Source organism: Chaetomium globosum, genomic scaffold (genome assembly GCF_000143365.1).
Source record: "Chaetomium globosum CBS 148.51 scaffold_2 genomic scaffold, whole genome shotgun sequence".
Taxonomy (NCBI): domain Eukaryota; kingdom Fungi; phylum Ascomycota; class Sordariomycetes; order Sordariales; family Chaetomiaceae; genus Chaetomium; species Chaetomium globosum.
In genome coordinates, this window is record NT_165977.1 from 1,800,940 (window position 1) to 1,821,069 (window position 20,130).

The following is a 20,130-nucleotide window of genomic DNA, read 5'->3' on the forward strand; positions in this document are numbered from 1 at the left end:
CGGAGATACTTCGAATCCTAGATAGTATATAGCCACTCGTTCTGGAGAGCTCTGGGAGTTCTCCGGTTAGCAATCACAGCTACAGTTCGCTACAAGCTCGAGAGCCTACTGTTGAGACAAGCCTTTGTTGTGCACCCTTTGGCTGCACCGAACCTAAGCACCCTTGAGAGATACCTTCAACCAAAGCTGAACCCTAACAGGACAGGGTCCTGAAGTAGGTTCGTCACAGAGACAGTGGAGCACTTGGTGGTTTGGTGCCCTGACCCAACGTTACAGAGACCGTGGGAACGGGAGATTCGGTCACATGGGGACTTACAAATCGTACTACGGGGAGTAGGTGCCCGGAGCGTTAGGCTTGTTAAGAAGGTCCTGGGCTGGCTGATGGACTCTGGCCGGCTACTGGAGTACAGTCTAGCCAGAAGGCTAGAGCTAGAAACAGTGGAGGGAGAGGGCTAGAGAGTCCGGAGGCCGGCAAAGGGCCTCCTTTCTTTTCGTAGTCAGATGAATTCATACATTGTAGTCGTGAGGGGGTAGGCAGAGGTTTTTGTCCGGCCCATAGGGTATGGTTTCCTTTGCAAATAGCGGTAGAAGGACCGGCGCGCCCACGGGCATATCGGTGTAGGAAATAATAAATAACTAAATAGAATAACTAGTTAGTTAACTATAGGTTAGTTATTATATTTATATTTATATTATTCATACTCCGCTATGCCCTAGGGCGTGCCGGACCCTCAGCTATTTAGTGTACAGGAAAACCGTGCCCTTCCGGGTCGGGTGAAAAAACCCATACCAACAATCAAGGAACGGTGCGTTCTGGTGTGTCTGCGTAGACAAAGAGAGGGCGCCTCCTGGCCTCCGAACGGGGGCGCTTCGGGCCGCCGCTTCCAGCTCGAGCCTCCTGGCTAAGCTGTACATCGGCAGCTTCCCCGAGTCCATCAGCCAGTCGAGGACTCTCCTCGCGAGCCATGCAGTCGTGGGATTGATGCCATGTAGAACAGAGTAAAGGCCCCGTCGTGTCCGAATTCCAGTTCTCTCCCATCTTCGAGTCAACGGTGGGGCCAAACACCACACTCGCAGGCAGGAGTCAGAACCTCCGGGACTCCCCGTGTAAACAAAAAGTCCCGTAAGCCTATTGCTCCCGTCCGGATTTGAATCAGCAGTGAGCTCTTCGCCTTGCTGAGACCGTCGTGCCTCCTTAGGGTTTCGTTCGGGAATAACGTCTCCTCCTGATGGTCAAAGTCGTCCGCCGGCCTGCCGATTGCCCTGCCGTCCCGTTCCTTTAACCACCTGGCTTTCCAAGCCTCTTCTACTACCCTGTTCGTATCAACGATTCCCCCCGTCCAGCGCATGACCGTGCCCGCGGCTCTCTCCACCGCCGTAGGCCCTTGAGGTCCCAAGGTTCGCGGTCGGCTCCTGTTGCCCCTCTCCGAGCTAAGTCTCTGCTGTATCTTGCGGCAGGCGGTGAGGACAACGCTCGCCGCCGTCTTCTTGCCGCCTTGACCGTCGTCCAGGTCGGGTCGTTGGAGTCGGTTTTCGAAATCTGCAAGCCGTTTGTTTAGGTACAAGTCCAATGGTGGTACCCATGCCTCTGTCTCGAGGTTACGGATGGGGGTAGACTTAAAGGCTCCCGCCACAATCCGCAAGCTCTTGTTCTGGGCCTTCCCGAGGGTCTTAGTGATGCCTTTCTTTGCCGGCTCGCCTCCCACATCCGTGGGGATGTAAAACGATGATGCGCCATAGGCCAGCGCCGACCGGATGCACTTTGTGTACACTTCTCGCACTTTGGCTAGCCCCATTCCCCGCGTCTTTGCCACGATTCTCGACAGGGCATAGCTCTGGGTCCTCAGCTTCTTCTCCACCGCCACCAGGTGAGCCTTCCAGTTGAGTTTCCAGTCCAACCAGACCCCCAGGAACCTGGCAGACTCTTCTGGTTTAACGGGGCTAGTGCCTCCCCCTGGGTTGGCAAGGTTTACCTGTTCGGTCCACTGCCGTCGCCCTTTGTTGAAATGGATGAGTTCGCTCTTTTCCGGGGCGAACTTCATCCCCCGGCTGTCCGCCCATCGTATACACGTTTCCCACGCCGCCTCTAGTTGCCGGCCATTGGCTTCGGGGTTTCGACCAAATACTAGAAGGTTGGTGTCATCCGCAAACCCTGTTATAGCCAAGTGAGGGTGCTCGTCTTTTAGCTGCTTGTATAATGAGGAAATGTAGAGGATGAAGAGAACAGTAGAAAGGTGTGAGCCTTGGGGGACCCCTGCCCGAATTGCCGTCGGCGCCGCCATCTTGCCGTCGAAAAGAAGGGTGGCCTCTCGACCGGTCAACCAATCTCTCGTCCAGAGGACCAGCCACCTCGGGAAGCCCAGTTCTCGCAAAGTTGCTAGCAGTCAGGTATGGTTGACCGTGTCAAAGGCTCCTGAGATGTCCAGTTGCAATAGGGATGCCGCACCCTTCTGTCTCCACGCCTCCTGGACCTGGGCTACTACTAGCCGGACAGCCAGCTCTGTAGAGCGGTGTGCCCAGTTCCCCATTTGTTCATCTGGTAGGAGGCCGTTGACTTCTGCAGCTTGAGTGACCTTCCTGGCGACCACTGACTCTATTACCTTCCCTAGGGTTGGCAGTAGCGCAATGGGCCTGTACCCTCCCGGGGTCTGATACACTGGGGGCGCCTTCCCTGGCTTCGGTAGTACTATGGTCTTTGCCTTTTTGAACCGGTCGGGAAACCATCCTAGTTCCAGGCACCTCGTCGCCAATACGGCGAGCACTTCAGCCAGTGGCATTCCACATGCCTTCAGAAGACCCATCGGGAGCAGATCCTCTCCTGACGCCTTCCAGGGGCTTGCTCCTCCTATTGCTTTCGCGATCTCGGTCGGCGTCACTGCCTGTGAGACGTCGAATCCCCGGTTCCAGTCGCCTAGAAAGGCTTGGTCTTCCACGTCCGTTAGGTTGGCCAGTGGGTCCGGGAAGAACCCCTCGGCCAGTGCGCTGGCTTTCTGGTCGTGCGTTTCGGCCGTTACTTGCCCGGACGAGTCCTTAAATGCCGGTAGTCTCGGTGGTTCCGGCGGCAAAAAGCTCCGTAGCCTAGCCCATCTTTCCAAGCTCCATATCTGATCGGGCTTCTTTGCCTCGCTTGCTTCCTGCAGGTTGTTCCTCCAAGCCCTCGTCCGTGCTTCGCGCGTTGTTCTGGAAAGGTCCCTGAGTCTTTCGCTAAGCTCCTCCCAGCAGTACCCTGCCCGGGTCTCCTTCGCCAGCCTCTCGGCCCTTCTGGCCTCCCGGGCGGCCTGCTGCACCTCCACAGTCCACCAGGGGGAGCTGTAGCCGCAGCTCGCCTTCTTCCGTGGAGTGCTTTCCTTCGCGACCCAGGTGAGCCACTCGACCAGGCTATCGAAAGCTTTGTCAAGACCCTCGACTGTTCAGGTTTTGGCCGGTAGTCCGTCCGGTCCCGGGTCCGCGAGCCCCATGACCTTGCATAGCAACTCTGATTCAGTCTTCACCCTCTCCCTGTCCATCTTCTTCCAGGCCCAGCCATCCGGTTGGGTTGGCCTCGGCCCATGCCCTTCCCCGACCTCGAGCACTTGTGGGTAGTGGTCTGACTTTCCACGACACTCTTCCCCGTAGTATACTGTTTGGAGGTTTTCCGAAGTCCAGAAGTGGTCGATGGTTGACGGGCGGCCTCGCTGTCGCCTCTGGGGAGCTCGCGCTGTCGCCCCTGGGGAGCTCGCGTTGTCGCTCCCCTTGGAGTCCTGATGGTGAGGTCCCACAGGGAACCCAGCTGCAATAGGTCTTCAGATTTCCTGTCGTAGCGTCCGAACCCGTCCCACAGTGGGTTCTTTAGGTTGAAGTCTCCTGCCAAAACCGCCGGGTGGCTTGGCCTTGGCCGCCCTTGGAGGGCTCTCGGTACGTTCTCGCCGGCGGGGGGGGTTGTATACGGACCAAAGCTCGAATCCGCGGCTTTCCCTTCCGAGGTCCGCCTCTGGGAACCACACGCGGCACCAATTCTCCGTGGCTTCGGAGTCCCACTGCCTGATTTCAAATCTTTTGCTTACATATATTGCCGCCCGCCCCTCGAGCTTATGTACCAGGTGGTATCTGCTGCTCTGGGGGCAGTATGTGGATTTTGTCGCCTTGTTGATCCATGGTTCTTGCACCGCCAAGAGGTCATATTTGGCCTCTTCCAGCAAGACTTCCAGTGTTTGCTTGTTTCCTTCGGTGTTCCAGAGTAAAATTTTTATTTTCATCGCCTGCGACGGTAATTGAGTCCATCGTGGTGTCTCCCTCGGCGTCGCGTTGGTTCGGAGTGGCAGTGACCGCAGGGTTGGCGGCGGCGGTAGGCGTTGGTCCGGTAGCCGGCTCGGGCGCTCGGGGCGGCAGGGCGGTGGTGTCGACACCGCTGACTACCAGGCTTGCGAATCGCACCCTCGGCGTCTCGAAGTTGATACTGGTCTGCTGGGGGTCTAAGAGAGCCTGACGTTGGGCTGCAGCCACATTCGTCGGTCTTCCTCTCAGCCTCTTCCTGCCTACCACCTGGTAGCTGTCGTCCTCCCTCTCTTCAGCGCCGAAGCTGAACGTGGGGGCGCTCGTGTGAGTCGCGATGGCAGAGATCGTGGTTGCGGTCTCGTATGTCCGTGGTCGGAATTGGTAGGCCTCCTTGGCCTTCGCGAGGACCTTCGACTTCTCCGGGCACTCTCCTGACCACGCCGGATGTCTTCCTCCGCAGGCCAGGCACCGTAGCGGAATTTCGTTTTTTGTGAGTAGGGCACTGGGCCTCGCCTTCCCTGCCGCCCTCTCCATGGGCTTTGGTCCCGCAACACCGGCACAATGGAGTCGCCTTGCAATAGTGCTGCGTGTGCCCCCACTTCCAGCACTTGTAGCACTGCGTTGGACTGAGGGCAGGCCAGTAAGGCTCGCAGTCCAGTAGTTGAGCCCTCCAGATCACTCCCTCGTCGCACGCCTTGCGTGCTTCCTCCTGGGAGGTTGAAGCGACCAGCACCGTTGCCGGGGTCGCCTCCCTGTGTCTCGGCACTCTAAGGGCCTGATCCAGACGCACAGGATTACGGTAATCCTGTGTCGGCCCCCCCCCCCTGCCAGTACCGAAAAATGCCGCGCACAGGTTAAATGGAGGCGCTTTTCCCTTCCGGGCAGTGGATTTTGCCTGTACTTCGGGGTCAGTGGCTCGTAATCCCAATTTTGCCAAGATTCAATGTACCACACTAAAGGGCTCGCTTGATTACCTGTAAAAGGCTTAATCGCCAAGTCAGGGGCACGAAAATGCCTTCCAAACCCTCTTTTTCGTAATCCCCGATTTTGGGGATTACGATGTCGAGCTCAGGATTACGGCTGCGGTGGAGGCGGTCAGAGGCGGCAGAACCCCTGTAATCGCGGGCGTGTCGCGCGGCGCGTTGCGTGTAAGATGCCGAAATAGGGAAAAGAGAGGTTGTATGTGCCGCTCGTTTTTGGTGTTTTCCGACCGTGGCGATGGATGTAGTCGGTATAACGCGGGCGGCCATACAGCGGCGAAGGGCGTTTTGCAATGCGGCGGTAATGGGCGCCATCGCTACCCTGGGTGCAGTACGGCGGCACGGTATCCGACACTCCATCCATCGTGGTGGTCCAGAGGCGCCGATGCGGATCGCCAACGATTTGCTAGATGGCTCGCATATACGGTTCCGGGAGCTCTTTCGTATGGAACAGCCGGTCTTCCGGAAACTGGTGGGCTGGTTGAAGGAGAATACTGGGCTTCGCGATGGTCGCTTCCTATCAGCCGAACTAAAGGTCATGGTAGTTATCTGGATATTCGCCCACAATGCCGACCAACGAAGTGCCGCACACCGGTTCGAGCTAGGTCAGAGTACGGTCTCCCGTCTTGTTAAGGCACTCTTACCTAGGCTTGTGTCCCTCCATACGCACTTTGTACGGCCACACGACGACGACTGGTTGGACCCGAAGATCGAGTTAGACGAAAAGCTGAATGCATTCAATGGTTGCATCGGCGCCATCGACGGGACGCACATTACCGCGTTTGTGCCGGCTAGGCGACAGATTCGGTACCGGGATCGTAAGAGCCAGATTTCGCAGAACGTGTTTGCAGCGGCCAGGAGCGACTTTTCGTTCGCGTATGTGCTTGCGGGTGCGGAGGGTTCGCTCCACGATGCTACCCTCTGTGACCTTGCGTTCGCCGGCGACTTTCGTGTTCCCGAAGGTCGATATTATCTCGCGGATGCGGGTTTCGGAATCCGACAGGGCTTAACTGTGCCGTACCCGAATGTTAGATACCATCTGGAGGACTGGAGGAATGCATCAAACCCGCCAGCAACAGCAAAGGAACTATACAACTTACAGCATGCGCGCATCCGTGACGTCGTGGAGCAGGCTTTCGGAATTCTTAAGCGGCGTTGGAAGATCATCCGGGGGACCGCGCCAGAGTACTCCTTGAAGAAACAGACCGCGATTGTATATGCGGTCACCGGGTTGCACAACTTCCTAATTGCGCAAAAGGAACCACAAGAGCTCTCGCCGGAGGAGATACAGGTGATGGATAAGGCAAAGGCGCGCGCGGAACAGCTGATCCGCGGGCGCGAATCGAAGAAGATCCGTTTGTTGGCGGCGCGGGTCGCTTGGAAGGCATATTGCGCCAATACTGGTAAGCTACAACGCCAGCGGCGAGGGCGATGATGGCGTGGTCTTCGTCAAGGCGATGGCGGCGATGGCGGGGTTGGCGCGGGGTACTGTTGATATTTCTACAAACGGCGCCAAACGGCACCAACTCAACTATTTACAACTCCCTACTCTTCAGCCCACCGCTTCGAATATTTTGCCTTCATCTCCTTCGACAAATTGTTCCAGAGTAACGCGCATGTTGGTGTTGCAAGCTTGTCAATTACTTTACACATACCATCACCATCCAGCGAACCAGCAAAGCCCTCCTGGAAGTCCTTCAGCGCCATCCTAATATCATCCGCACCTGCCAGTTCAGTTACGACCCTCGTGGTTGATGTTGTATTCGACTCTGCAAGGCGCCCGATACTATCAGCAACGGCCATGACACCAGGCTCACGAGACCGTCTGGGGCGCGCCGCGCCGCGGGGGACTGGCGTTCGGGGGGCTGCGACAGCCTCGATATTATCTTCGTCGTCGGTGTTATCGTCGGGGTCATCAGTGTCGGTATCGCCGCTCGAATCTTCCACCGCAGAGAAGTCATCGACATCGATATCAGGATCGTCAAGCACCCGGCCTGGTCCTACAAGCTGTCGCGCCTCCTTAATGTGCCGGCCAGACGCCTTCTCATTGTGATACACCTCGGCATACACATCTCGGTCACCGATGGAGGTTGTGCGCAACCAATTAGCCTTGGGGTATTTTTTGAGAAATGATTTCCACACATTGTCAGGCGCTGACGGTAGACCAGTCTCATGACTGAAATTGACGCCAGATATCGCCAACAGCGTCAACAGCATGCGGTATCTACGGCGCTCGTTCTTATACTTCGCCCGGACCTTATCAACCGCCCAAGTGAACCGGGGGAACTCGGCTTCCATCGCCTTGAGGATGCGCTCCATCGCCGGCTTCTGAAAAGAAGCCTTCGTATCCTTAAGCGCGCCAGCCCTCGTTTCGTCAAGAAAGAGCTGCATTACGCGGGTAGTTATCTCTCGCGAGAAGACGAGCTTACAGTCTTCCTTCTTCGGCGCCGTTTTTTTCCTTTTGTTCTGCGTTGGCCGGATTGCCAGGGACTTCTGACGGGGGCGCTTTCTCGTCGACGGCGATGGGGTAGCGATAGCCTCAGTCGCAGAGGCTTCAGTTGGTGGCTGGGAGAGGTCATCGGTCGAATAGTAGCGCGAAGATACGTAATGGAGGTCATCGTTATCGTTAAACAGATTGGCGGTTAAGTTAGCGATGTCTTCGTTTTCTTGCCACGACCTGACAGGGTGGCTGGCGGGTTCAGATGCCCTGGCGCCATCAACTTGAGCCTCGCAATCCGGTATCTGGCCATCGCGAGGGCCATCAACATCGTCGTCGGCCAGATTGATAAGTTGACCGACCTCCATAGCGTCGGCGGCTACATACAAAGTTGGGCGGGATGCAGGACTGGTACAGGCTTCTCGCAAAGGCCAGTTTGGCCCTGGGAGGGTACGGAATATGCCGAGGTCGTTTCAAACAGGTTTAGTTCGTTTCCATCAGGTCCCACAGATACATTGACGAATTCTGCAGGCCAGGCCGCTAATTTCTGGGACAGAAGGTATCTTTTTTCAGGATTACGGTAATCCTGAGTGCGTCTGGGTCAGGCCCTAAACTTCACTTTATCGACTGTGTGGAGGCCAGTTTCCTTCCCGAACTCCTCCTCGGTGACCCCTTGGAGGTTCTTCTTCCACACGCCTTTCAGCAGCACTGCAAAGGTTCGCTTGCTCTCTTCGGCCTGCTCTCCAAAAGCCTCCCTAACTCAGTTGGTGTTCGTCGAGTGCCAGTCTCTTGCCCCTACGCTCTAGAATGTGACGATTGTGTCGCCGCTGGGGAGCCTTCGGGCTGCGACTGCTCCCCTCCTAACTGACACTTGGTTGACCGCCTGGATGGTTTCTTGCGGGGTGCGCTTCGCGAGATCGGCAGGCATTCCTCTGCCTCTGACTAGGATCTCCTTATTTATGCGGGTCGGCACTATCTTTGTCGGGGTGTTGGGTTGTGACTGAAGGGGGACAGCCCTGTGAGCGGCCACTGCGGCCCAGGTTCCTTTGTCCTGGGTCCCGGCTCCATTAACGGCTTCCTTCACTTCTTCCCCTTTGGGCTGGAGCAGTAGGGCCGGCCATCTTGCCTCCACTCAGGGGTTCAGGGGGGCGTGGTCGTCTGGGTAACTGTGTGTGGGTCGGGTAGCTCGTGGGTCCGTGCGTTGGCGATAGAGATTTCCAGGGCGACTGCGCGTCCCGGATCGCCCTTCTTTCCAAGCCCACTGCGGCCGCGCTGCGGATTGCGCGTCGGTGCACGTGGTGTGGCTAGATAGGGCTTTGCGAGAGCTTCGATCAACGCTAGCTTTGAGGCTTTTGGGCCGAAATTTCAAGGACGTTCTTTTTTCCTCTTTTTTTTTTTTTTCATTTTCTACATTGCGGATATCTGTTAAACGTATTTAACAATATATTACCTTAAACCCTTTCCTATCTTCTAGTTAGTAATAGTTAACTATAGCCCCTTGATATAAGTATCGTCTAGATATACCTAGTAGATATCCGGTATTAGGTTCTAGAAGATCCATATTGTTATCCTCTATAATTAACCTATAGAATTAGCACCTTATATTAGTAGTATATATATTCGAAATAGGCCAATAGGTATTTAGAAGGTTATGGGTCGAATACCAAGGAGGTGGTCGAACTGGCCTGGCAGGCCCGGTGGGAACAACAGAGAGCTGGTCAACAAAGTACTACTCGACAGAGGGTATTAAACAGGAGGATAGCCGACGAAGACCCCCCAGCCCTCTTATTTACCGACAAAGCTCTGATGAGACACGAAGGTCTTACAAAGGCGCAGAGCTCCCTCCTTTCCCAGGCCCGTATCGGGGATATAGGCCTCCGGGACTACCTGTTCAGGGTGAAAGTCCCGGAGGTCCGCACCCCCTATTGCGAGTGCGGGAGAGGCAGGGAGACGGTGGAGCACTTGGTGGTTTGGTGCCCCGACCCGCCGTTACAAAGGCCGTGGGACGGCAGAGAGATTCGGTCACATCGGGACCTACAAACCGTATTACGGGGAGTAGGTGCCCGGAGCAGAAGATTTGTTAGGAAGGTCCTTGGCTGGCTGATGGACTCTGGCCGGCTACTGGAGTATAGGCTGGCCAGAAGGCTGGAGCTAGAAACAGTGGATGGGGAGGGCTAGAGGGCCCGGAGGCCGGCAAAGGGCCTCCTTTCTTTTGCAGTATGACGGATTCATAGATTGTTGTCTCAAAGTGGTAGACAGAGGTTTTTATCCGGCCTATACGGTACGGTTTCCTTTGTAAATAGCAGTAGAAGGACCGGCGCGCCCCAGGGCATATCGGTGTAGGAAATAATAATAATAATAATAGTTCCGATAAAATAGACTATATTATATTAGGTACTTTAGTAAAAGTGAAACTTACCCCTAGAGACTCTAGATAGTGTACCAATCTATATACCTGATATACTTAACTATTTTAAGACAATCTTCCAACTAGATAGAGTAATAGCTAGAAGCTAATAGGTAAAACAAATTAAGGTAACTAGAGGTTATATACCCCAAGGAGGAAGGAAGGCTTAAAATAGAAGTTATCCGTAAGAGTTTTGCTAGCCGGGTTGTGTCAGTTGGCTGCCCGGGCTGTGTCCCATTCTTCTAACCAATGAATAAACAGATCATTCCTACCCCTCAGTTAACTTGCCCATGCCTTCCTATTGCCGACTTCGCCGATTTCTTCTAACTTCACCACCACGTCGCCGCCGCCGAAATTTGCCGCGATGGATTCGCCATTGATCCTGCTGTGGCGCCGCAGCCAACGTACGACATACCGAACCCGCCAGACGGAGGAATTAAGGGTCAGTTCGCCGCGACGATTAACGATCTTCAGGCTCATCTTCAGGCCCACGCCCGGAGGCTTGGTTTAGCTGTCATCCGACGTAACGGAGGCAACTATCGGGAAGATCCAAAGAAACTCACGCGCTACAAGATCTGCTGCGACCGTGACGCTATTCGCAAGGCTGAAGGTTTTGGCAACCGCAAGACAGGCAGCTCAAAGAACGATTGTCCTTAGTATGGCGTTGCCTCTGCCCGTCTTTCTGATGACTGGCGCTGGACCTTTCAGCTCAAACACCCTTCCCATAACCACTCACCCTCTCTCGACCCATCCGTACAAAAGCTTCGCCGGAAGTTGACGTCCACCCAGACGAACCTCCGGATGGATGGATGGAATTTATTTCGCCCGGAGGCACTGGGTCTATAGGGCCTTAGCACGCTAACTACATCCGGATGAAATCGTTTTGCCTTTAACTCGTACAAGCCCCCTACTTCTTCCCTCTTTCTCGCTGCACCATTTACCTCTTGCAGACGAATCTCCTCCAGACCATCTCAAAGCATAAGGCCATCCGATCACGTGAGGCAGCTTTCATCGTTAGAGATGCTGTGCCTGGGTCTCTCGTCAAACAAGAAGACATCGACAACGCCCGCCAGCGCCTACGTCACACTGCGCTTAGCGGTAGGACCGCTGTCCAACAGTTCATCAGCATCCTTATCGACATGGGCTACAAGCATCGCATCCAGTGGGCCGAAGAGGACCCTACCCGTCCTGTTGCCTTCGTCTGGACTTACCCGTGGTGTGAAAGTATGTGGAAGAGATTTCCAGAGGTCATCGGCTTAGACAACACCTACAAGACCAACCGCTTCAAGATGCCGCTCTTCCAGGTTACTGGCACAACAGATATTGGCTCCTTATATAACTGTGCCTTCGGTCTCGTGTCAACTGAACGCTGCAACGGCTACAATTTTCTCCTTGAGTCTATCGAATCGATTCGGGCCGAAATCTACGCCGAGCGTCCTAAGGTCGCGATTACTGACTTTGAAGATGCCTTACGGTCATCCGTTATGGACATCTGGCCTGACACTCAACTTCAACTCTGCATCTTCCACATTAACCAGAACGTCAGCCTCAATGTCAAACGGAAGTGGAAAGGGCCTGGCGGCCCTGCTGAAGACAAGAGATCTCAACGAGCCCTATTGAAAGGTCAGAGCCACCAGTGATAACGTAGGACTTCAGATCCTTATGGGCAGTCTCGGTGGGTGAATTGGTCCGTACGCCGAAGTTATCATACTGCGAGGTAAAGCAGTTGGCCCACTGATGACGCACAGGAAGGTAAATATTAGAGATGTAATTGAGCTGTTGGTCAGAGAATTCCTGCTGCAAGCGTGCCCACGCGGCATCAAAGTCCTCCTCTGTGTTGGGCTCCCACTAGGTGCGCGGGTCCGCGCGGATTACGTAATTCCAAATGCATGTAAGTTAACTAACTAATTGCTAAATATGTATCTAACAGAACAGTGCCCCGCGCCTCCATCAACGCCATTGCCAGAACTAATTACAATACATCTGAATACCGCAGAGGGCATGCCCTTGAGGTCCTTATATGGCCAACTGCATGGCACTTCGTACACTTGCTTGGAGCCCGACGGGGCTCAAGTGCCTGGACCTGGGCCTCAACTGCCTCAAACTGACTCGGCTCCCGCTTTGTACTTGATTTGGGGAGTGAGCTTTGAGCCCGAATTGGCTCAATGCGCTGGCGAGGCTCAAGGAGTAGCTGTGGGGTTCCCTTGCGCTTTAAATGCCAATGTGAATGGAAGTGGTTGAGAAGAAGAGGCTCGCCTTGGAGAGCATCAAGTGCATGCGAGCATGGGAGCCCGTAGACACGAGTAAAAGTACCTGTGCAAGTTAGGGATCGAGGACGGTCTGTCTCTGCAAGTAGCTTCCGTTGCTCCTCGACCTTCCTTAACGCCTCGTGTGACACCCATCCTCGTACGACTCCATACAATGCCCCAGAAAGCTCAAGCGGAGTCCGAGTCTGTTGCCTTGCCTGGCATGCTTGTAACTCGGCGAGCTGGTTCTGGAGAGCAAGTCGGATTGCCTTCTAAGCCTCGAAGAGGTTGAATGTCGATCTCCTCAAGTATGACTTGAGGAGGGCGTGGATCCCTTCTACTCGTGAGGTAGCTGTATTGCCAAAATGAGTCGACTGGTCGACCCAAGCGCGTACAAGCTTCTCCTTGAATGGGATAAGCCACGTGGTCTTGATATACCCGACCTGGTTGGGGTGTTCAACAGCGTATTTCTGTTGAAATTGTGCAAGCCGGTTGGCATACTCCTCTTCTGTTGGCGAACTAATGATTGAATGCCAAGAGTCGTAGAATTCTTTCCACTTCTCAGCCTCCGGGAATGCTGGTTGGCATCGGGCAAGGACTGCCTTGTTCGCATGCCAGATGCAGATGAGCGTTGCAGCTGAAGGGAAGAGCGCTGAAGCTGCATTCATGGCTGCAAGACAGCGGTCCGTAAGAATTACAGATGGGAGAGTAGTATTGCATTGCTCGTACAGTGACTTTAACTGCTCGAGAGCCCAAGTGTAGTCTTCCTCTGTCTCGCCGCTCAGGAATGCAAATGCAATACAGAAAGACCGTTGTGCTGCATCAACGCCAATCATATCAAGGAGAGGCATGCCGTACTTATTCGTCTTGTATGTACAGTCAAGAAGTAGTAGCTCAGGGTAAGCTTGAAGGTAAGCAAGGGAGTCGGGATGCGCGAAGAGAACTGCTGTGACACGGCCATCTGGTGTAAACTGGATTCGACTCCAAAAGCCCTCCTTCTCGAGTTGGTTGGCTAGCGCATGAATCGGGCTCTGGCCTTCACAAGCATCTCGACGTACATCCGCGATCCGGTTGTAGATATCTTGCCGGGTAGCTAGCGAGCCACTTTGTCGTACAAGGGTCTGAATCTCTTTCGGTGCGAGACCAGCGTTCGAGAAGTCTGCAAGTTGTGAAGTGCCTCCAGAGAGTTGTCGATGAACTGGATGCGCGACTGGGTATTGGCTTGGTTCATGGTTATGTACCGAGAATCGAGAATCGGGGCGGTGTTTAAGAACCCAACTACTGTACCATCGGACGACTCTTTAGCTAGGACCGAGAAGGGGCAGCTGGTCACTCGACTACTAGTTCTTCTCTGGCGACTGCTTGATGCCTCGGGGGGCCGGCGGCCTCGGTCGCAGGCGTATGTAACTGTCATTCTCCCGCTCTTCTCGGTGGTCGACTTTCCAGTCGTGAAGGCGTAACCTCTCGTTATAGCCCATGCATTGATTGCTTCAAACAAGGCGTTTCGAGAGTCGTAAATATTCTCAGGAGGGAGGCAGTCGTCTGCAAAAGAGGTGGCCATCGCGGCGGCGGTGGTATCGGTGGTGGAGGTAGGAGTGGAGGTGGAAGTGGTGTTGGCGTTGATGGAGGCGCGGGGCACTGTTCTGTTAGATGCATATTCAGCGATTACATCAGCATTTGGAATTACGTAATCCGCGCGGACCCGCGCACCTAGCTAGTGGGAGCCTCTGTGTTGGCGTAGATAACGTAAGCCCATAGCTGACAGAAGCCAGTTAGGGTATGAGGAATCTCTGGGGGCTGCTGGCCGCGGTTGAGCATCTCATTGGCGCGGGTTCTATCGTTGAGGTTCTGGATCGCCTTGTTCTCGGCAGCCTCCTTGTCGCGGTTTTTAACATCAAGCTCGACTGCCGCAATAAACCCCAAAATTGAAAGTTAATTGTTGCAAACTGTACATACGGTTCTGGTTCTACGTGGTCTTATTGGCCAGAAAAGTGGGACACAGCACGGATAGCAAAACTCATCCTTAAAGACACCCCCAGATATACCGATATAGATATATCCTAGAGAAGGTGTATAAGGTAAATAGTATAAGTAAAAGAAGTAGTAAAGAAACTATAACCTATAGAATTTATAATCGATCTACTTAGGGAAACCTATCTGGACTTTAGGTAGGTAGATTAAACGATACAGTGGGGATCCAAAAGTATCCGGCCACCCCGCTTTTTCCCAGCCACCTACATTATATCTTGGAGGCTTTAACAGCAATATCTCAACATCACCAAATCATGACGCATAACCAATAGATGTTGTTAAGAGCCCTGTTTAAAAACTTTAATATTTTGTATACCACCCCCTCGCTTTTTTGACAGCGGCTAGCCGGCGTGGCATTCCCTCGATCAGCTTGTCGATGAACGACTGTGGGATAGCCTCCCACGCCGTATTCAAGCACTCTTTGAACTTTGCTATATCTACGCAGTTCTGCTTCAGGGACCATAGCTCTGGGAATAACGTTCGCAGGTTTTTCTTCAGAGCTGCCCAAACGTGCTCAATCGGATTCAGATCCGGACTGTGTGCAGGCCATTCGATCCACGAAATCCCCCGCCTCTGGAGCCACTCCTCCGTTGCCTTACAGACGTGAATCTTTGCGTTATCTTGTTGGAAATGCCGGGTATCGTTGTAATGAGGCAGGAGACCTTCTTGGAGCGCCTTCTGGTAAGATCTCGCAGTGTATCCTCGCCTCGGGGCATCTTCGTCGCGCTCCATCACGATGAGGTCACTTCTCCCCCCTTTCCAGGCTATTCCCCAAAGCATGATCGAGATGTTCGCTTTCACATGGTTCTGGAGGTTGACGAAACGCTTATCGAACTTCTCGGACGGAAATCGGAACACCCAGCTAGTCGAATTTAAAGTGTTATTCTGACAGGAACACTCGTCTGAGAACATCGTCTGAAACGATTAGCGGGGTAAGAAATAGGAGGTAAGTTCAACACCACTAACCTGAAGGAACTCGTCGATATTCTCAAGCCAATCGCATGCAAAATCCTACCTATCCTTTGCCACTTCTTTGGTCAAAGGAATCCTCTTCATAGCTCTCCATTTGCGGATGTGGTGTGACCGGAGGCAGCGGCGGATGGTAGAATAGGAGACAATCTTGCCAGTTACGTTAACAAGCGCTTTTTTCGCAATGGTTCGGTTTTTTTTGACAAGTAAAACGATATACCGTTTCTCCCTTTGAGTTAGAACCGGCGGCCGGCCCTTCCGGGGTCGCGAATCAAACGTTCGGTGAGTTTTCCAGTGCTCAACACAGCGGGCGACGGTATCGCGGGATACGCGAAAGAGGCGAGAAACGGCGCGTTCGCTCTGCCCGGCCGCAACAAGTGTGCAAATGGCTGCACGCGCGCCTGGAGAAAGCTCCTGTAATCTCCCGCGTCCGGCAGTCAATTCAGCAGCAAAATCGGCCAAATTGAGCTTCATCTTGTTGAATTGTCGTGGTTCAAAAGCTAAGGGTAGGAAACCGCGAGACGCGTTTCGCGTTTAATGAAAGCGGGGTGGCCGGATACTTTTGGATCCCCACTGTACCTCTAGGAAAACCTCTCCCCTATCTCTCTTCCTATTTTTCCTAAGAACTTAATACGTATGGAGAACTATAGTATTTAAGAATAGAATATCCTCTAGATAGTCAAAATAGCATGGAAATCCACTATAACCTCCTACCCTGCGCTGTGCCCGCGCTGCGGCACAGCGGCCCATGGGGGAGGCGGGAGGGCGAGGGCAGCCCAATGCCCAACCTACGGCAACGAGATTCCATACTTTTGTCCGTGCTGCTTAGGGAAGCACCCGGCCTGGGTACGGTGGTGCCCGGAAGCAGTGAAGGCCTTATCTCAGAAATTCAGCCCAGCTTTGGGGGTTGGCATTACGGGGACTTACTTAATCGAGCTTAGCTCTACAGTGGCCAGAACTCACCAATCAAATAATTTGAAATGACCCACTGTAACCAACCCACCCAGCTGGTCTGAGTCGCGGATCGGCCTGCCCACCCAAGTGACGATCGCGAATGCGGACCTCTTTGCGCCGACGACGATTTCACCACGAAAATAACATTAAATTAGTGCGTTTTGTGCCATTCGAATCACTGTTTAATACGCTATTTTATGCTACTAATATACCTTATAGTTATGGCGTCTTCTGGCAATTCGAGTGACGATGCCAGCGGTCCCAGCCGAGCACAGGCGGTACATCTCCCTCCCCTACTACAACAACTATCCTCTGGGCTCTCTGAGCTAGCGATATCTCCCTCGCCGCCAGCTACTGAAGCTGCGACTTACGACAAAGATTTGGCTGCTTCTGAGCCCGTTACGGATGAGGAGTTTCCTGACGACATCATCCCGGGCACAGTCGCTGAGTGGCAGAAGCTTCGCTGTAAGAACAGGAGGGCTGTAAACAGAGGACAGATCATCAAAAACATACAGGTTGAGACATTGTATCAGTGGTCAAGCAAAGGGGGGGGGGGGGGGGCACTGCGCCTGGCTGCGGCATTGAGAGATCCCCGTATCAAGGATGCATTGGAACCGACGGGCATCAAGATCACCGACTCCGAAGAAGCTGGCGATGTATTTCACTCCGCTACAGTCCGCAGGGAAATGAAGGTGCTCTTGACTACAGACCCGTTCAATGACTTCAAGCCTTATGCCCATCAAGGCGATGATGCTGCCACCATTACCGAGATGTGTAGCACCTCTTAGTTGGAGGATACTGGAGCAGATTTGGCCAACCCTTCAAGCCAAAACCCCCAAGATGGTTGCCCTCTTTTCTCAGTTGCTGCAGAATCAGGTAGTTATTGATAATTGTGGTTGGCTATTTAAATACAATATCTAACAGAGATAGGTTATTCCGCACAAGAATCTCGAGAGCATCAATGTCGGCGACAATAACAGCAGTCAGATCTGTCTCCTGGCTTCGCTTGTAATGAGAGGCTTCGCACGCAACAACAGTGCCTTCTTGAGGAAAGTTCTCGGCCTTTATATGTTAGCCAACGGTACACCCCGTCGCGTCATTGACACGTTCTCGATGATGGGAATCATCTCTTCATACACCGTACTCAACGAACTGCTCAACGACATGGCGGAGCAGGCCAAGGATAATTTGAAGAAGGCGGCACATGACCCCAACGGTGTCGTTGTATACGACAACTTCAATCTCAAGAGTAACGTTCGCGAGCTTGTCGGCGGTAAAAAGGCATCGATGATTAATCTTACCACCGCTTCTCTTGTCGGCTGTCCCGAGCTCAACGGCCCTCTCATGCAGTCTTCACTCGACCACCTGACACAACCATTCACCCGCGAGATGGTTGTCAAATACCTTCTTCCAAGACGCAAGACCTTCGACAAAGCGTCCAAGTGACTGATGGGGCACGCCTTCTTGAAAATATTCAACCAAGACGGCGAGGAGACTCCCGCCATGCCCATTGTCAAGAGGGTCAACTATAAGGATTCGCCCTGCCTCCAGATTGGAGCTATTTTTGAGGATGAAGGCACCATTGCTGGTGTTTACCGGCTTCACGAAGAGCTCAATTACATCTTTTCCGGGTCTTCTGGGACACTGGTGGGAAGGGCCGGTCAAGTGCGACTATTTCCGCCGACGTACAATTCTTCCAGCGCAGCCGCCACATCAACAAGCAAGACATTAAGTATCACCAGGTCCTACCTCTTCTGATACATGGATACACCGCAAGAATCGTCGCCATGGTGATACAAACGCTCGTTGATGAAGAGGAGATTGAGTTCGTTGATACCGCTGACTTAACCGTCGACAAGGTTAAGCGTGCCTTGCAAGCCCTCGACTGAAAACGCCTCAAGCGTATTCTGAAGGAGATCTGGAAAACCTGCTTCACGTACAATGGCTGGACCGGCAGACACGACAATTTTATGAACCCCGACGAAGATGCGAAAATTGATATCGAGTTTCGCAGTCACTGCCGGCTACTGCAGTGTGTGGAGGTCCTGCTTATCATCCATGAAAGCAGTCCGTCAAGGGGATTACGGCCTGGTCAAGGACATCATTACCATGCTTCCAGTCCTCTTCTGGGGCAGCCGCGGCACCAACTACGGCCCTGAGATGCTGTATTTTGCCTGGCCTTTGCATCCAAATGTCAGCAAGGATGAAGTTACCCGCAATGCGATTCTGAAGGGCGGTCTAGTTCGCTGTACTACTGCTGGTAGTATGTACAAGGCCATTGGTCTTATGCAGGAGCATATCCACGCTGGATATGCTCATGACATCAAGACGAATCGGAACTCGACGCATGATATCGAGGCAACCTTCAGCCGGCTAGCCGTCAATGGCGCATATCTGGTTACAATTCGCCGGTCGGTTGAGAGAGTCTTTGGCAGGCAACAGAAAGGCGCGCATGCGGCTGGCGACCCTGCGACTGATATCATATCTTATGCTTGCAAGCTGTATAAGGATGGGATGCCACGCCGGGCTTCTGAGGGTCGCCCCGACGCCTTCGATGCACCTGATCTACGGGTAAAAGGTCAGCAGAATCTTCTGAAGAAATTGGATGACTTCAACGACGTTATTCCAGAGCCAAAAGATGCTGCAGATCAACGAAGTCTTCCGGGAGTTGGCAGTGGGCTGGGCGAGATTGAGATTGACTGGGCGGGCGAAGGAGAGCGGTTGTTTAACGTTGACGATGATCTCTGGGCGGATGGCTTGGATGACTTGGGCATAGCATTCTAACGCGTTTAACGCTGTTGTTGTAAGATATTAATCTTGATACTGTCGCTCTTATACCTTTACTTTATTCACATCATATAACGATCACATTTATGATATAGAGCCAGGGCTTAGGGGCAAGCAATTACAACGCCAAGACATGATAGATATATATTCAGAATCCACCGCTGACTCGAAGATGGGAGAGAACCGAAATTGGAACGCGACGGGACTTTTACTCTGTTCTACACGGTATTGATCCTGCAATGGCACGGCTCACGAGGAGGGTCCTGGGCTGGCTGATGGACTCAGGGAGGCTGCCGATGTACAGTTTGGCAAGGAGGCTCGAGCTGGAAGCGGCGGCCTAACAACTTTCCCACCTTCGGAGGCCAGGAGGCCTCCTCTCCTTGTATTCTCAGGTTCACACACACGTTTTTTCCTTAATAGTCGGTATGGGTTTTTTTAATCCGGTCCGTGAGGGCGCGGTTTTCCTGTACAATAAATAGCTGAGGGTCCGGCACGCCCTAGGGCACAGCGGAGTATGAATAATAATAATAATAATATATATATATTCACAACCCGGTAGCTCTTCTACTTGCAGGATACTGATGCTCTCCACCCGCTGCCGCCCGCTTCCGGCTCGCATCAACAACTGTAGCGTTGCGAGTCTGTGTCTCACGTGCTTCACGCGTTTTGGCATCCGTCTCTCTAGCTCTCTTTGCCTTACCAACATCCCAATCCTCCTTGATCCTTGTGAGCGACGCGATTCAGAACGTCACTAGCTCAACCCCCTTCGTCTCAATGTGTTCCCACTCTCTCAAATCCGGCACTTTCTGCGTCAAACTCTGCAAGTCTTTATAAGGGAGCTCCTTGGTGGCCCCCCGTACGTCTGAAAAAGTACGCGCAACTACGTACTGTAGCTTGCTGTCCATGAACAACTCTGGTATAATGTCGAAGCGGCGGTGCCTCTGTTATACCAGGTTCCGGGCGTTCTTGATACACCAGGAAGATATATGCTTGAGTGCGTGTCCGGCCAGAGAACCCGTCGATGGCTTCTCGCCCTGTTTGTCGCGTGGCAGCGGGGGGGGGGGG

The 20,130-nt window shown here is 53.4% G+C and overlaps 7 protein-coding genes across 7 annotated transcripts in view; 3 read left to right on the forward strand and 4 right to left on the reverse strand.

Annotated features, from left to right (window-relative positions):
• Positions 1 to 1,046: 1,046 nt before the first annotated feature.
• Positions 1,047 to 5,774, reverse strand: CHGG_02695 (uncharacterized protein; the record flags this gene model as incomplete). Its single annotated transcript, XM_001229210.1, has 6 exons — positions 1,047 to 2,377; positions 2,447 to 3,378; positions 3,492 to 4,020; positions 4,182 to 4,706; positions 4,882 to 5,149; positions 5,229 to 5,774. 6 exons carry the CDS (start codon positions 5,772 to 5,774, stop codon positions 1,047 to 1,049), a joined length of 4,131 nt encoding a protein of 1,376 aa, XP_001229211.1.
• An 868-nt stretch (positions 5,775 to 6,642) lies between these two features.
• CHGG_02696 (uncharacterized protein) lies at positions 6,643 to 8,039 on the reverse strand (the record flags this gene model as incomplete). The annotated part of the gene is made up of 2 exons (XM_001229211.1): positions 6,643 to 6,734; positions 6,890 to 8,039. The coding sequence occupies 2 exons, from the start codon at positions 8,037 to 8,039 to the stop codon at positions 6,643 to 6,645; spliced, it is 1,242 nt and encodes a 413-aa protein (XP_001229212.1).
• A 1,438-nt stretch (positions 8,040 to 9,477) lies between these two features.
• CHGG_02697 (uncharacterized protein) lies at positions 9,478 to 12,050 on the forward strand (the record flags this gene model as incomplete). Its single annotated transcript, XM_001229212.1, has 6 exons — positions 9,478 to 9,726; positions 9,804 to 9,888; positions 10,506 to 10,727; positions 10,982 to 11,701; positions 11,855 to 11,930; positions 12,014 to 12,050. The coding sequence occupies 6 exons, from the start codon at positions 9,478 to 9,480 to the stop codon at positions 12,048 to 12,050; spliced, it is 1,389 nt and encodes a 462-aa protein (XP_001229213.1).
• Positions 12,051 to 12,596: 546 nt separating this feature from the next.
• On the reverse strand, positions 12,597 to 15,798 carry CHGG_02698 (uncharacterized protein; the record flags this gene model as incomplete). Its single annotated transcript, XM_001229213.1, has 5 exons — positions 12,597 to 13,483; positions 13,612 to 13,967; positions 14,370 to 14,384; positions 14,672 to 15,217; positions 15,371 to 15,798. 5 exons carry the CDS (start codon positions 15,796 to 15,798, stop codon positions 12,597 to 12,599), a joined length of 2,232 nt encoding a protein of 743 aa, XP_001229214.1.
• A 215-nt stretch (positions 15,799 to 16,013) lies between these two features.
• CHGG_02699 (uncharacterized protein) lies at positions 16,014 to 17,066 on the forward strand (the record flags this gene model as incomplete). The annotated part of the gene is made up of 2 exons (XM_001229214.1): positions 16,014 to 16,170; positions 16,498 to 17,066. The coding sequence occupies 2 exons, from the start codon at positions 16,014 to 16,016 to the stop codon at positions 17,064 to 17,066; spliced, it is 726 nt and encodes a 241-aa protein (XP_001229215.1).
• A 376-nt stretch (positions 17,067 to 17,442) lies between these two features.
• CHGG_02700 (uncharacterized protein) lies at positions 17,443 to 19,062 on the forward strand (the record flags this gene model as incomplete). Its single annotated transcript, XM_001229215.1, has 2 exons — positions 17,443 to 17,720; positions 18,321 to 19,062. 2 exons carry the CDS (start codon positions 17,443 to 17,445, stop codon positions 19,060 to 19,062), a joined length of 1,020 nt encoding a protein of 339 aa, XP_001229216.1.
• Positions 19,063 to 20,009: 947 nt separating this feature from the next.
• The window catches only part of CHGG_02701 (uncharacterized protein), a gene marked incomplete at both ends in the record, with an annotated part of 1,851 nt that continues 1,730 nt past the window's right edge, over positions 20,010 to 20,130 (reverse strand). Inside the window, one exon of the mRNA XM_001229216.1 lies at positions 20,010 to 20,099. Within this exon, the coding sequence (XP_001229217.1) occupies positions 20,010 to 20,099 (90 nt within the window). The remainder of the gene's footprint in view (positions 20,100 to 20,130) is intronic.